The 14,221-nt window shown below is 28.2% G+C and overlaps 2 protein-coding genes across 2 annotated transcripts; one reads left to right on the top strand and one right to left on the bottom strand.

The window, feature by feature from the left end:
* Positions 1-1,229: 1,229 nt before the first annotated feature.
* LOC111613479 (gustatory receptor family protein 3-like) lies at positions 1,230-1,940 on the top strand. The gene has a single exon (XM_023354835.1). It carries the CDS (start codon positions 1,230-1,232, stop codon positions 1,938-1,940), a length of 711 nt encoding a protein of 236 aa, XP_023210603.1.
* Positions 1,941-2,727: 787 nt separating this feature from the next.
* LOC111613664 (glutamate receptor 1-like) lies at positions 2,728-13,020 on the bottom strand. Its single transcript, XM_023355015.1, has 12 exons — positions 12,971-13,020; positions 12,467-12,652; positions 10,250-10,357; positions 9,975-10,109; positions 7,714-7,896; positions 7,338-7,642; positions 7,105-7,255; positions 6,967-7,035; positions 6,653-6,897; positions 6,435-6,558; positions 5,483-5,620; positions 2,728-3,033 (listed from the first exon to the last, which is right to left on the bottom strand). The coding sequence occupies exons 3-12, from the start codon at positions 10,271-10,273 to the stop codon at positions 3,010-3,012; spliced, it is 1,398 nt and encodes a 465-aa protein (XP_023210783.1). The 5' UTR covers positions 10,274-10,357; positions 12,467-12,652; positions 12,971-13,020; the 3' UTR covers positions 2,728-3,009.
* Between the last annotated feature and the right edge of the window lie 1,201 nt (positions 13,021-14,221).

Genomic DNA, 14,221 nt, shown 5'->3' with positions numbered 1-14,221 from the left:
ATATTAATTACAAGGAGAAAAGCCGATATGTAATATTTACACGTTTCAAGGGCGAAGTTATTTAATTCTGTCGATACATTTTTATCAAATTTAAATTATTAATATGCCTATATAATTATTTTATATTTACTCTCTATTAATTGGGGTATCTACAAAAATAGAGAGGAAGATTCTATTTTCCTTGTGATAACATTTAACATTCATTTTTTTTTCTTAAGATGGGTTACTTTAAAGAACTTAATTTTAGTTCCCAAATTTTTATAACATTTTAAAATTATTTTCTAATTAAAATTGCATAAATAAAGAGGTTTTTTTTATATTTAAAGAAATGTTAATTGATACGGTATTTGAATCAAATACATTTGAAAATAAATAAAATAATTTAAAATTGGCACTTGAATTATTTTCTGTCAATGACATGCAAACATGTCAGCTACAAGAACAAGGAATCATTGTTAATTGCATTCTCTAAAAATATCATTTTGAGTGTTTCTATGTATTAATTTACAAGTTTTAACAATCGGTACATATACATGCATCATTAGAAATATGCGTTAAGATTATAATTATAATATTTATATTTAAAAATATATAAATTTTTCTTCCTTCTCATACAAAAATGGGCAATAAAAGTATAATGATTAAATGTCTTTCTATCTTAATTATTTAATAAAAATACAATTAGTTTATATTGCTATTATTTAATTATATTTATTCAGTTCTTCAGAAAAATACTTTACCACGAAAGCAATAAGCTTTATAAACATTATCATCAAATATTGTTCGGTTAGGTCACGCATATTTGCACTTCAACTTTATAGAGCTCAGAAGTCTTAGTCATGGTTCTTCTTTCATCCAAGTTGTTCTTTTATTGGACTATTATAGTTGGGACTTCAGTACTCTTTTATCGAGTAACAAATAAGGTAAAATGTATTGTTTCCTTTACCACCTCTTCTATGTTAATCCTGTCACTTGCTTGTTACTTAGCTTACACGTTCTTTCTTCTATGGGGAACTAAGGAAAATCGATGGATCGTTGTCAGTGTGTTAACTTTAGACATCTGCGTTTTGTTCATTATTATTTATCTGTTTCTTCGAAGGAAACGGATACAAAATGCTCTGGAAAAATTAAGTCAAGTGTCGAATTCGGATAACTCTTGCTGGAAGCGATGTTTACTCATCCTATTTACAGTACTGGCATTGGTTTTATACGCTTCTTATAACTTTGCCATGTTTATGGATAACGATTATAGCGAATTCTTATTGTACTTTTTAAGAGAAGAATCTGGCTACGCCATAATGGTTATGAGACTGATAAGAAGTATCAGTTATACCTTTCACCTTCAGGGGGTCATCTGTCAGATAACTTTACTCTATTATTTTATATCGGATCAGCTAAAATTGGGTTTCTCGGAACTGAATTGTCGGTTAAAACATTGCTCTATGGAAAATATTTTATGTCCCGTCAAAAATTATAGAGATTTAGCTTTACATCACTCAATGTTATGCGATTTAGTTATAGAAATAGATAGCCTTTTCTCGCCTGTTGTATTCGTGTGTTTTAGTCAAGTGCTAGTCAGTATCAGTGTACAAGTTAATGGTATCGTTATAGGAGAAGAAATGTATTCGGGAAAAACTGGTTTATTTAACTTATTTACCGATTTGTGTTTCTCTATCTCTGTTATATTTACTATTTGTTATTCCGGATTTACTGTTATGGAAACGGCTGCAGAAGCAGTACCTTCCACTTTATCCATTCATAAAGCTATGCCTATACCCGACGCCATATTTAATGAATTGCAGATCATTTTGTTCCGTCAGATTAGTTATCCAGTTTCGCTAACGGCCGGAAGATTTTTTACGCTATCACGTGATGTATTACTCACTCTAGGAAGTGCTATAGTTACTTATATCATTATTTTAATGGAAATTGATCATTAGAATTTAATTCCGTACAGCTGTACGCTTTAAAAGCTTTTAAATGAATGTCTGCTGCTATTTCCCCTATTCAATAAAACTAAATGTTTACTCTGTAAAATTTTGTTTTAAAACTATGTGTTATTAAAATGTAGCAAGTGTAAATTCTATTGTGTAAATTATAGCTATAAATAACATTTTTGTAGCGAAGAATAACCTAACAAAAAGTAAATTTATTGTATTATTTATCTAAAAATGGTAGCAAGAAAGTGTTACTAAATTGCTTACTATTATAATTAACAGGTTAACATTGAACTGAGAAAATAATACTTTATGATCAATAAACTTGAATGGGAAAAGTTTAATCCCAAAATATTTAACAATACGCACAAAGTCGAATACAATTATATGAGCAATTTTTAATCTATTTAATTTAAAATATATGCTCTCTACCTCAAATTAGTAGTAATTTTCCCCTGTACATCATACTTTTCATTTAACAACACAGTCGTACCGGTCGTCTATCTAACATCTTTCAGGGGAAAATTTTTGAATTGAAATAACGTGATTTCCGGTTTGCATCGGTAATTCATTTATAGTTAATTGGGGGCTCCTATCACTAAAGTTTCCATATCTGTTTTCAGACTTCATTTATCTAACTCCATTCTCGAGATTAAGGAAAGACAGACGGGCGACAATGGTAATTTATAGGTTTAAAATTGCATCCCCAAAAATAATTTTATATAAACTACAGTATTGATAATGTTTCCAGACCATATTAAAAGTATAAAATTAAATCTTTATTGACATATATAACCATAATTTGTGCATAAAAGAAAAAATATATATATATACAAATTAATATGAAAGTACAACGTTATAACAGTACATCGGTGAATAATACAATTTAATAATATATATAATTTTAAAATTATAAACTATTTATAAGAATATTTTAATAACTCTTTTGATTCATAAATAGAATCAATATAATCTGTATCCGTTGTTAAGAATAACAGAATGTTACAATATAAAATATTTTTTTATTCAAAATCTGTTCTTTGTCACACGTTTTGAACTGTTTTTCGTTTCTTCATGTGAGGATAACAGATTTCTTTTCTTCTTGAAAAAAATAAATAAATAAAATGAATAGAATTAAATATTCAATTTAAAAATATACATTCCTCGTATAAAAATTCCTTCACTCATAAATACATATCCAAATTAGTATATGGATAGGGATTTATAGAAGTTAGAGCTAGATTCATAGAATATAAGTTGAAATCGGGAACGTAAATACTAGACATAAGACTGGTGCCTTATGAACATCACTGTATGGGTGTAATCCCTCAATAATAACAGCATTCTACATAAATATATAGGAAAACTTGCAAAAGCCGGAACTTGATGGAACTATCTTGTTTTCCCATTTCTCACGGGTTTTCCGTCACTGACAGGACATATCTACACTATTTTATTGCTCTCTATTGCCCATACACATGCCCTGAAAACGTTTCTTTCCTCTTTTATAAGATTGGGTGAAAAAATAAATATTTTTATGATTTACGCGTGATTATTCAAATTACGTTTGTTGCCCTTGCACCCCTTACAACCCCGGGGGATTTACGGTAGAAAAAATATCAAAGAAATAGCCTCAAAAACGTTACAATAAAGTAGAAACAGAATAAAATAGAGCAGCACCTAGGTTATGCCTATAGACATTAAAATATTAAAGGAGAACATATACAGAAACAGATTTTATAATATTCAAATACGTTCTATATGAAGTTTACTTATTTAATAAATAACTTTAGACATTAATTGAGAAAATTCACCAATGCCACAGAGGGCTAATTTTACATTAATTTGTCATTTTAGTGTTACCTGGATAATAATTATTTGTATAATTCAATTAGAATATTTCAAACGTATAGTAATAATGATTATTAATTCGGATAGAAGTGCATCTAGGTAGCTCCTATGGCGGCACTTCCGGAATCTCGACAGCATGTGCGCTTTTGAAAGTTAATTTAGGTAGGCTTTACAAGATTTCTAACGTCATTTCAATTATAGATTAATTTCCTAACGTTTTATAACTATGTTAAGAGTAATTTAATTATTCAGGTTCAAAAAGTATCATTCGTTGTTTGAATTGAGCCGATATTTTGTCGTTTATTGTTGTACTGGAAGAGTTTGGAAAACAACAATAATTTCCTTGTCAAAAGTGTACTTCAAGGGATTTTTTTTTCGTTTTTTAATGTCGGAATATCCCGAATTTAATTTTAACAAGAGAACTTCATCAGTTGGTATGTTTGCCATAAAGTTTGGTATGCAACCTGCAGATACAGATCGTTCGAAATGTAATGGCCGTCGTAAATTAAATTATCGAAAGGATCTTGATTCTGTTTCTTTTAGATGTCATAAATGCAAGATGAACAGTTCGTCATTTGGAATAATTTTTAAAAGTAAATTTGGGAAAATTTCTTGAGGAACTACTTTTTCGTTTATTTGGCATCTAATTTGCATATAATGTACAGTACAGTACGTTGAGCGTCATCTGTTTGTTGTGGGCGTGAATAGTCGAAAAGCTGTTGACTGAGCGAACTTCATACTACACATTATGATTGTTTTATTGTCTAATTTTTACCGTGGATGGAACTGGAAATCGGCTAGATTGTTGTGAGCAAAAGGAAAAAACTAGGAGAACGGTTCGACCTTTTCAACATACGAGTAAGTTTTATTCAGGAGTGAGACGTGCTTTAGTTTGGAAAGAGTTCAGAAATTGTATCTTCAGCCCTGAAAGTAACACCAATAAATCCGAAAATCGTAAGAGGAAGAATGTAAACTTGTGTTAAGAAAACGGGAAAAGCTTCTACGATGGAAAAAGATGAAATTACGAAAGAATCATACGAGCCATGTTTTTTTTACTGAATAAATCGGAGAACAGGAATTACAAATATGTCAACGGTGAGTGAAATACTTTTTTTTCTTCTTCTTTAAATGCTGGTGTAGTAAGTAGCTGCGCCGGTCGCCATAGGGACTACCTAAGTGCAATTTGACCTTAATTCGTCCATAAAATTTTCTATTCTGTCCGCTTAAGTGGAAGAATTTTTGAAGAAATTTTCTATATAAAATTCATGTTCTGGAGAAATTTTGGGTCACTCCCTCTAACAAAAAAATAATTTTCTTACGTCCATATGGAATTTCAGGCTTTTGAATCTATGACTTACTTCCCGTATTAGAGTCGTAATCGCAAGACTTTTTCCATTCCGTCCGCGTCTAACAGGTTCCGGCTTTTAGAGAACATTTGTTACGTTACGGAATCGTTTATTAGAAAATATTTGAATTTTCCGCTTCTGAAGGTTTCCTCCTTACTCAAGTTCCGCCTTTTGCAAGTTTTACTGTATCTTTTTGCATCAGTTCGACTTTTACTAAAAATGTTTGGTTGATCAACTTCAACATTTATTCATATCTCGTGTTTATACTGTAGCTATTTTATTCTTCACAGACAGAATAATTTTACAAGAAATGTATATTCGTGAACATATGTATGGTTAAATACTTACGGGAATTTCTTGGCTGTAGTTTCGGTACTTCCGGCAAAGAAATTGACTGACACTTAAGACGACAATTATAACAGAACTGAAAATCATTAAGTAAAACAATCCACAAATGTCACGAAATCGTAACGATCCCCCGTTCATCTATAAAATAATGAGTAATTGATATAATGATAATTTTATCATGAGAACTAACTTAATATAAAATTTTATTAATTCATAAAAAATTATAAGATTCAATTCCTGTAATTACTGCTTAATTATTTATGTCTAGTACATTTGAAGTGTTGTTTCGTACGCGCTGAAAATACTACAGAAAAATCCTCAAAACCATTTAAATTTATTGTATAAACATCTCTAATTTTCTCTCTTAATTACATAGAAACTTCAATTTTTTTTTATAAAGGGGTATCAGCCACTAGTCGACTTTTAAATATGATACCGATAACAGAAACTGCAATGTAAATCATGACAAATATACTAAACAATAAACAAGTATCAAATTATAAAATATAACTCATAAATCATATCTATGTAAAAAAAAGTAAATCACGACTTAGCTAGAAAAACAAAAATACATTTTTTCCTTTTTACAGCCACGATTTTTTTCCAATTTGATCTTTGTTCTATTGATAGTTGGGAAAAAATGGCGTACGATCTATTCCTAAGCTTAAATTAATTAATCTAATTTTTAATGAAACTCGTAAATTTTATCTTCAAAACACTTAAATTTAATTACATATATATTTTATCAAACACTTTTAAAAAATTCTAGTATGAAGGAAGAAATGCTCATAAATGCTTTGCAACTGGAAGGATTTGAGATCATTTCCTATTATATGCGAATTTATTCATAATTTTAAAGTATTTATATGAAAAATTAGCAAATAAAATATTTAATTTACAATATCTTAAATATTAAAACATAAAATATATAATACCCATAAAAAAATACTACCTTATATGTTATTCTCTGCACGTTTGATTCATCGCAATCTGAATAGTTGTTCCACCACTTATCATAGAGTTTATTTAATATTCCATTCTCCTGAAGAAGCATAATTTGGTTACTGAGATTAAGTCTGCGAGAAATAAGAAAAATATATATATATATAATTCATAATTTCAATATTTTATATTTGGATCAAATTTTAAGAAATCGAAAAACTTTTATACCTTAAAGAAAATGTGGATCCCATAGCGATACTATATGTTTGAGTATTTAAGGTTCCTGTCAAAGTAGTGAAACTGTTGCAATTTACATTAGATATATACTCTGCAATAGGGGATTCTAATAAGAACACAGTATCTCCATCAGATAATATAAGACGTTCTAAAGCTTCAGAATAGGAGCTGACAAATAAATCTGAATTTTCTTGAATTTGTTTCCAATACTGAGAGTAGAGTAACGATCCACTTTTCTAGTTTATAATAAACAAATTACATTAATTTTAATAATTATAAACTCATTTAGAGCACTGGAATCTCACCTGAAAATACTTCATGGTAGTACTTCCTCGCAACATAAGCATTTTTGGAAATCCTGTTGTTACCGAATACTGATAACGAAAATTGTGTAAAACATATGAAAATTATATTAAAGAAGAGAAAAAAAAAGAAATTTTTACCTGGAACATTTCTTTTGTAGGGAGTAATTCCCTAGAATCATAAGAGTTTTCTTCACTGGTTATGATGGAGCTGAGTTTTGCAATGTATAATGATAACAGAGCAATGGTAAAGACGAAGCATATCAATTTACCAATAGATTTTATCCAGGATCTGACATATAAATATTTATATGTTAATTTATTAAGTGAAATAAAACAGTTACAAATTTATTAATAAAAAAATAAATAAATACTTGGCGCACAAAAATTTTTGAGTCATGGAGTTGTAATATTTCTCACGATGCATCAATTGGGATTTTTCGAACGACTCCGAAGTATAATAATTGACTGATAGTAAAAATGTACCAAAAATGACATAAACAATTAGAACGAATATCCATACTTCCCAACTGAATGGACGAAACAAGAGAAAAGACGGCGAGGAATAAACTTTTTTAGCTAATAAAGTAATTCCTCCATATTGAAATGGCGTGGTGAAAGATACAACCTTACTTCTTTCTGAAGTTGCTATTAAAGGAGCCACTGCTAAATCCGCTTTCTACAATAAATAAATAAATAAATTCATGAAATAGGAAATATTTTCATTAATTGTAACCAAAAATCACTGACTTCTGAAACTATTTCACCGATCATTCCCGTCCATTTTTTGTTAGAATGATTATAACTTCCAAATTGTCCATCATCTACGATTTTTAGTCGATAATCAAAATTAAGTTTCGCTGATAAAATGTCTATTAAATCTTTACAAAAACCGGTGTATGAATCTCCATTTTTCATTAAATATGGCTCCATCTACATATAATGTTAAAAAACGATCGTTTAAAACCAAAAATTCTCCAATCTAAAGTGAATTTCTTCTCTTTTTTCAATTGTAATCCGCATACTTAATCACCAGAAGGCCAAATTTGAAGAATATCATATTTCTCTAACTAAAATAATTGTTTGATCTTGCCAACATTGTCACTTTTTAAATATTCTAACTAAAATAGCATCTGTATATGTTGTATTTCAGAATGATTTTAAACAACATTAACAAAATTTAATACAATATTTAACTTCAAGGAAATTATAATTTGAGTATACCAAGATCATCAGCTCGGCAATAAATCTCAAATAGTTCTTAAATGGGCTGAAAATGCATGAAAATAACATTTAGTTAGAACAAAAATAGAAGATTGTTTAGAATAATAAATTCGGCCATCAAATTGCTAATTTATTATAACGGAAAATGCCAAATTAAACTGAATATTAACGAATTTTAATAAAATAATGAAAATATTTCTTGTTTAAAGATTATTTAAATTGATAAAAATATTTATACAAAATAAACATAAATGCAATTTCGGAATAAATAATAGAAATAACCGTATTTTATAATAATGGATATGATATTTCCATTAAAAACTTTACACTGTTGTGTATAGAAATTCTGTAACTCTTCGATATAACTATGCTAGATAAATTCATTAAATAATAATAAATTTATTTTGTTATTTAATAAACGTTTATCTAATCAACTTTCGATTTCAATAAGAAAATAATTTTCTTCGTAAGCAGTAATGTCACTTTTTAAAGTTAAACTTGGAGTTAAACTTCCAAACACATGGAGTTAAACTTCCAAAATAACCTTCAAAAAGCATAAGAAATTAACATGGATATAATTTTTTTCCTGTGACAGTACCTAATGTAATTTCTTGTTTTTGATAGGCTTACTTATACAGCGTGAGAAAGAAAGTCACTTAACATCCATGCTACAGAATATAGAATGTATCCGAAGAATGTACTGTACAATACATTCAGCACATCATGTAACGTGCATAACTCTGTAACCGTTTGAGGTAGGTGAATAAAATCTTTCAGCAATCAATTCCTTGTGAAATTCTGATTCTAAATGAAGTGTCACATCCTTTTCCATTTACAATTACGGAATTGTATACAATATGGCCTCCATCAAGATGGCGGCCGTGCGTGTAATATACATCAATCTGTTTCCCCTTAGTCTAGTGTTTCTGACGAGCGAATTAACTTTGGGTACATTTTATATCCTGTAGCAGGGGTGTTAAGTGACTTTCTTTCCCACACTGTATTACTATAGGCCTATGCTGTACACAAGTACATATATGTACAGTACTTGTGTATTCCTAGAAATTGGAATAGTTTTTGGAGCAGATAATGAATTAAGGGGAGATCTAAATAGAATATACAAACTTATATTCACTCTTGTACCAGTTACACTGTGGATGAATGTTAGGGGCCCGGATCCCTTTGGCCCATCCCCAGTTATTCCACTAAACATATATACAGTGTATAACTTATAAAACCAACGATGCTGTTTATAATCTCTATATCAGAATATCCTGTTATAAAGTTTATAAATACACAATTTAAACATAAAAACTATTTACAGTTCATTGACAGTATTTATAGATATTGAACTAATCAATTCTATGTTCTGACGTAGTTTTTCACGTATGTAAATATTCATATTATGAAGAATAAAACATTGATAAATGATGGATGGATGAATAATACTAAAACATTTCTTAAAATTTCTTAATTAATAAATATCACTGAAAAGTATTTAAAACCTGAACTAAATTGGGTTCATAATATACTTTTCAATGCCAAATTTTCGTCCTTTAAATGAGATGCGCTGGATGAAAATCTCTTACATAAGCAAATAGACGAACAGAATGATACTTTTTTAAATTTATAAGTAGAAAATATTGATTCTTAGGTATTTTAATGCATTTTTCTTCCGCTCGTTCGCTAAAATTCAAACACAGATGCATAATTGGTGCATAAATGTATGTATTATCGCCTCGCCGGTGATTAAGTTTGCGTTTTAAGATTATGAATACTTAATATACCAATATAGAAGTAATGACGAATGTTTTCTTTTGTTTTTCTTCTGGTTTTGATACCATAAACGAAGGAAATTTTTCAGGTGAAGTAACGACAGGTTCGTTTAATGTCAATCCAGTTTTATCGGACCAACTACCGATCTGAAAAATTAAAAACATCTTGCCATCTATCGGGAAATTTTCAAACTAATCATAGATTACTTAATTAAAAAATTGAAAATAATTAATAAAGCGTAAGTTATTATAGAATAATATAATATATAATTTTATATAAAATTCACCTTTCTAGTTTCGGAATGAGACATTTCTATAATATGCAAAGTATAAATTCTTCTTCGTCCGAGTGAATCGAACTGTACATTTCCAGAAAAACCATGACAATTACGAACCTAATTCGATAATTAAAAATTTTATTCGAATTAAAATATATAAAATATTCATAAAAAATCAAGGAAAACTCTTAAGAAAAGTATATAATTATATTATGTTTACTTTTTTTAATTTATCTTTGATCCTCCAGATGGCAGTAAAGTTGATTTTTAAATTCAAATTAAAAAAGATAAACGCTAATTGATTCATTTGTCCAGTTAGACAATGATGTGCGTAAAACATGTATAAGCCGCGTAAATTTTATTACTAATATATATTTATTTTAAAATGTAATGAAATCTTTGAAAATGTAAAGTTTTTATTGAATACAACTTTATTCCGTTGATTTATTAATGCAATTTAATAACTTTTTGCGGAATTATCATCATCGGAATCGGAGCATTTTTCCTTTTCATTCTTGCATTTTGCCCATGTTAACGCCTTTCTTTTTCTTTCTTAATATAAATTTCTCTTTCTTCTTCTACTGCCTTCCCCCTCATTTCTTTCCTCTTATCTCTTCTTCCATAGAACACATTTTGTTTACATCATTCATCTTTTATCTTCATCTCTCTTCTTCTCCGAGTTTTCTCTAGTATTCTTCGCGGTGGCAAAGTTTGTTTTTCGTTTACCAGTTCAAATTACTCACAAGATTTATCATCATCATCTAGCAACTGATGATAGTCATAAAATTTTTTGTCGATAATTTTCTCCCATTCGCACAGGTCGCATTCGCCAATTTTGACATTTAAAAGTGAGAGGATTACCAGAATCGTTCTCATTGTATTGAACATTATCACAAATAAATTCGCGATCATCTTGTTCGTTGCTTTCATTGCTTACATCGACATCACATTTATCATCTTCATCACTTGTAAATGATTCGAGATAATAAGATGAATCGCTAGTATATTGCTGCAATCACTTTAGGGATGGCCGAAGCCACGACGAGCATGAGAAAAGAATCTCTTTTCACCTCGTGGGTATCATGTACTGTACAGTACACAAATATCAATTTTAAAATGTAGTTTTCCCACATACAGTATTAATAGAATTGGATTGCGATTTACGCGTGGGTTGCTTTAGCCGGAGTACAAGGGTAAATAAAGATTCGTGAGAATCAATATCCGTTTATTCTATAGAAATACATTAAAATTCGAGAGGATGTGTTCTGCGAAAGCGTAATCATTCACAAATACGTTTTATGTTTAATTTATGCTAATAATTTAAAATTAAGTTTTAAGTACAGTTTACGATTAAGAAAATATTTTATAATTAACATATATAGGTTGAAATGTTATTTATGACATAGTATTTTCCACCTCATATAAATATATAAAAAACTGAAATTGCCTTAGAGTAAAATTGAAAAAAAAAGAAAAAAAACTGTAATTTGTAACTATTACTCTGTGGTGATCAGTTGATTTCCCCAGTTAGCAATTAATTTTGCAAGTTTTTTTAAAAAAAAATAGCGCGTTTTAAATATTATCTCTTGTATTATAAAGAAAAAAGATTTATTTTAAAATGCCCTAAAATAAGACAGCGTAAATCACGACCTCACTGTATTTAAAATAATCTAATTTACAATTCCTGGTACTCTGTATAAAAATAAGATTTTTTTTATCTTTGACATCAAGAATGATAAATGAGATTTCATTAATTCATTCAGATCAATTTCACATTTCACTAGGCATGTTTTTGATCTCATGTCTTTTTTTTTGTATTTAATTATTATTTTTGTTGAATTTTCAATGGAAAAACACATTAAAAATTATTACTGCTCCATATATTAACTATTACTGGTAATTTCTGTTACATCATTTACAGAAATATTAATACTATTATTATTTTATTCATAAATACTCCTTTGTAGCTGTAAAGAACCTGTTAACATTAAATTATAATACAACTAACTTCCATAATTCACTCATCAAATCTGTATCTGCAGATAAATACTGACATATTATCAATATATATGTACATTTAATGATAAAAGATTGATTAATTAATATCTCATCTACTACTACTGATTAATACTTAAATATTACTACTCTAACAGAGAGTAAATATGCTAGTACATAGCTTATTATCTATACAAATTGCATGCTGTTGTAAACAATAAATATACTTACTTCTTTCAATGCTCTAGCTACACTTAATCCATGGATCCAAGGAACCGAGGGATGAATTTTACAGTTGCTTATGTGTTTTGTATTATTAACACTAATTTCTTTAATGAAAGAAAAATTTGTATTATGTAACTGATCAAGTGCCTTAAATATTACTTTACCAGCATCAAAAGCCAAAAATGGTTCCTCCTATTACATTAAAACATGCATAATTAGTTAAATCAAATCAAACATTTTATTAGTGATTAAATCTAATTAAAATCTAGTTAAACAACATTATATATAATTATTTAAAAGTATTAAATCTAATTAAAATATTTTATTAGTAATTAAATCTAATAACTAATAAAATGTGTAATAAAATTATCTAATTTAATAGAACAATATTTATGAATTAAGCTTTAAAGTTAATTATAAATTATTATTATTTTTTTAAATTTTAAGCATGAATTATATTTATAGAGATACAATAAATCTAAATTTAAATTATAATATATATTAACTTACAGTTTTATATTCTTCAAATCTGGAAAATAATTGAGAGGTAGGTTCTGTTCTGTTTANAGTAATTAAAATTTAATTATAGGAGCATAAAAGTGCAATAGAAAATATTTCCGCCTGCCAATATTTAATTAGTTACAGTTTTTGAAAATATAAAATAATCAAATTACAAAAAACAATAACAAATAATTCTAAATAAAGATACATTTATAATTAAAATTAAAAAAATCAATTGCAGGTAATTTTTCAGGGATAAAAATAGGAAAAATGTCTTACCCACGGGCACTTTCAATTTGTCTTTGTGGGCAACGGCAGTGACAGCCAATGTGAAGATAGCGAGTGCCAATAGAGACTGCATGTTGACAGTGCAGCCACACAAGCCAAAAGCTCTCAACTATTGACGATCTCAGTACGTGTATTAGTAAGGTTAAACACAAGACGGACCGCGTAGAAACTTTGTTTTTATTGAAACTTAGAGTTGTTGGGATTGGGTAACCAACTGTGACGTCAATTACCTTTGACAGTTTTAACGATTTAAATAACTGTAAAAGAAATTTAATTGCAGTCATCCGATAATTACATATATAAAAAGAAAGAAAACTGAAAAAATTTAATAGAAATAAATTACGTATTGGGTTATCAATCGCTTATTCGATATTAAAGAAAATTTATAGCATAAAGTAATATTAAATGAATGGTAGATAATCGAGTCTGATTTCGTAACTGTGACGACAAAATTGTATAATAAGGCGGGATGTTATGAAAGAATTATCATCTATTAACATTCGTTTATAGGTTTAGGAAGATTTAATAAATGTAAATTAAATCTATTTTGAATTTTTAAGTGTTTATTTTCAATAAAATGCGAATAAAAGAATGGGAATTACATTTAGATGGCTTTAAATTCATATTTAATTTGAATTATTTAGAAATAACTTCATTCAAAATTTCTTTTTTTATTTAATATAATTTTAAAACTATACTGTATAAGCATTTCGGAATATGTTCAAAGTTTGCTTATTTATCTTGTTTATTGCTTTCCGAAGAAGCTTTTTGCACAGATTACTCACCTAAAGTTACAATAGCATAGTAAAATAAGGCTATAAAATCTTTAACATGCAATTGTAACATTTGCAATAAAGTCACAAATAGTTTCAAGACTACAAATTTTTATCAGTCCTATACTGATTTTGCCTTAAGATTATAAAATTATTCAGCAAATAATATTAAATAAATGCCCAAAATCTCATAAACAAA

The sequence above is a fragment of the Centruroides sculpturatus genome, unplaced genomic scaffold, assembly GCF_000671375.1.
Source record: "Centruroides sculpturatus isolate CEXI.00-Female unplaced genomic scaffold, Cexi_2.0 scaffold2, whole genome shotgun sequence".
Lineage (NCBI taxonomy): Eukaryota > Metazoa > Arthropoda > Arachnida > Scorpiones > Buthidae > Centruroides > Centruroides sculpturatus.
Note: the sequence above shows the minus strand (reverse complement) of the source record. Positions and strands in the feature narration are given on the sequence as shown.

What these genes read in the sequence shown, in the direction of transcription:
- LOC111613479 (XM_023354835.1), top strand. Translation starts at nt 1,230, where the DNA reads ATGTTTATGGATAACGATTATAGCGAATTCTTATTGTACTTTTTAAGA.
- LOC111613664 (XM_023355015.1), bottom strand. Translation starts at nt 10,273, where the DNA reads ATGTCTCATTCCGAAACTAGAAAG. An exon ending in CTACAAAAGAAATGTTCCAG is followed by an intron (nt 7,036 to 7,104) that starts GTAAAAATTTCT and finishes TTTCGTTATCAG; the next exon opens with TATTCGGTAACAACAGGATT. An exon ending in TGCAGAGAATAACATATAAG is followed by an intron (nt 5,621 to 6,434) that starts GTAGTATTTTTT and finishes ATTATTTTATAG; the next exon opens with ATGAACGGGGGATCGTTACG.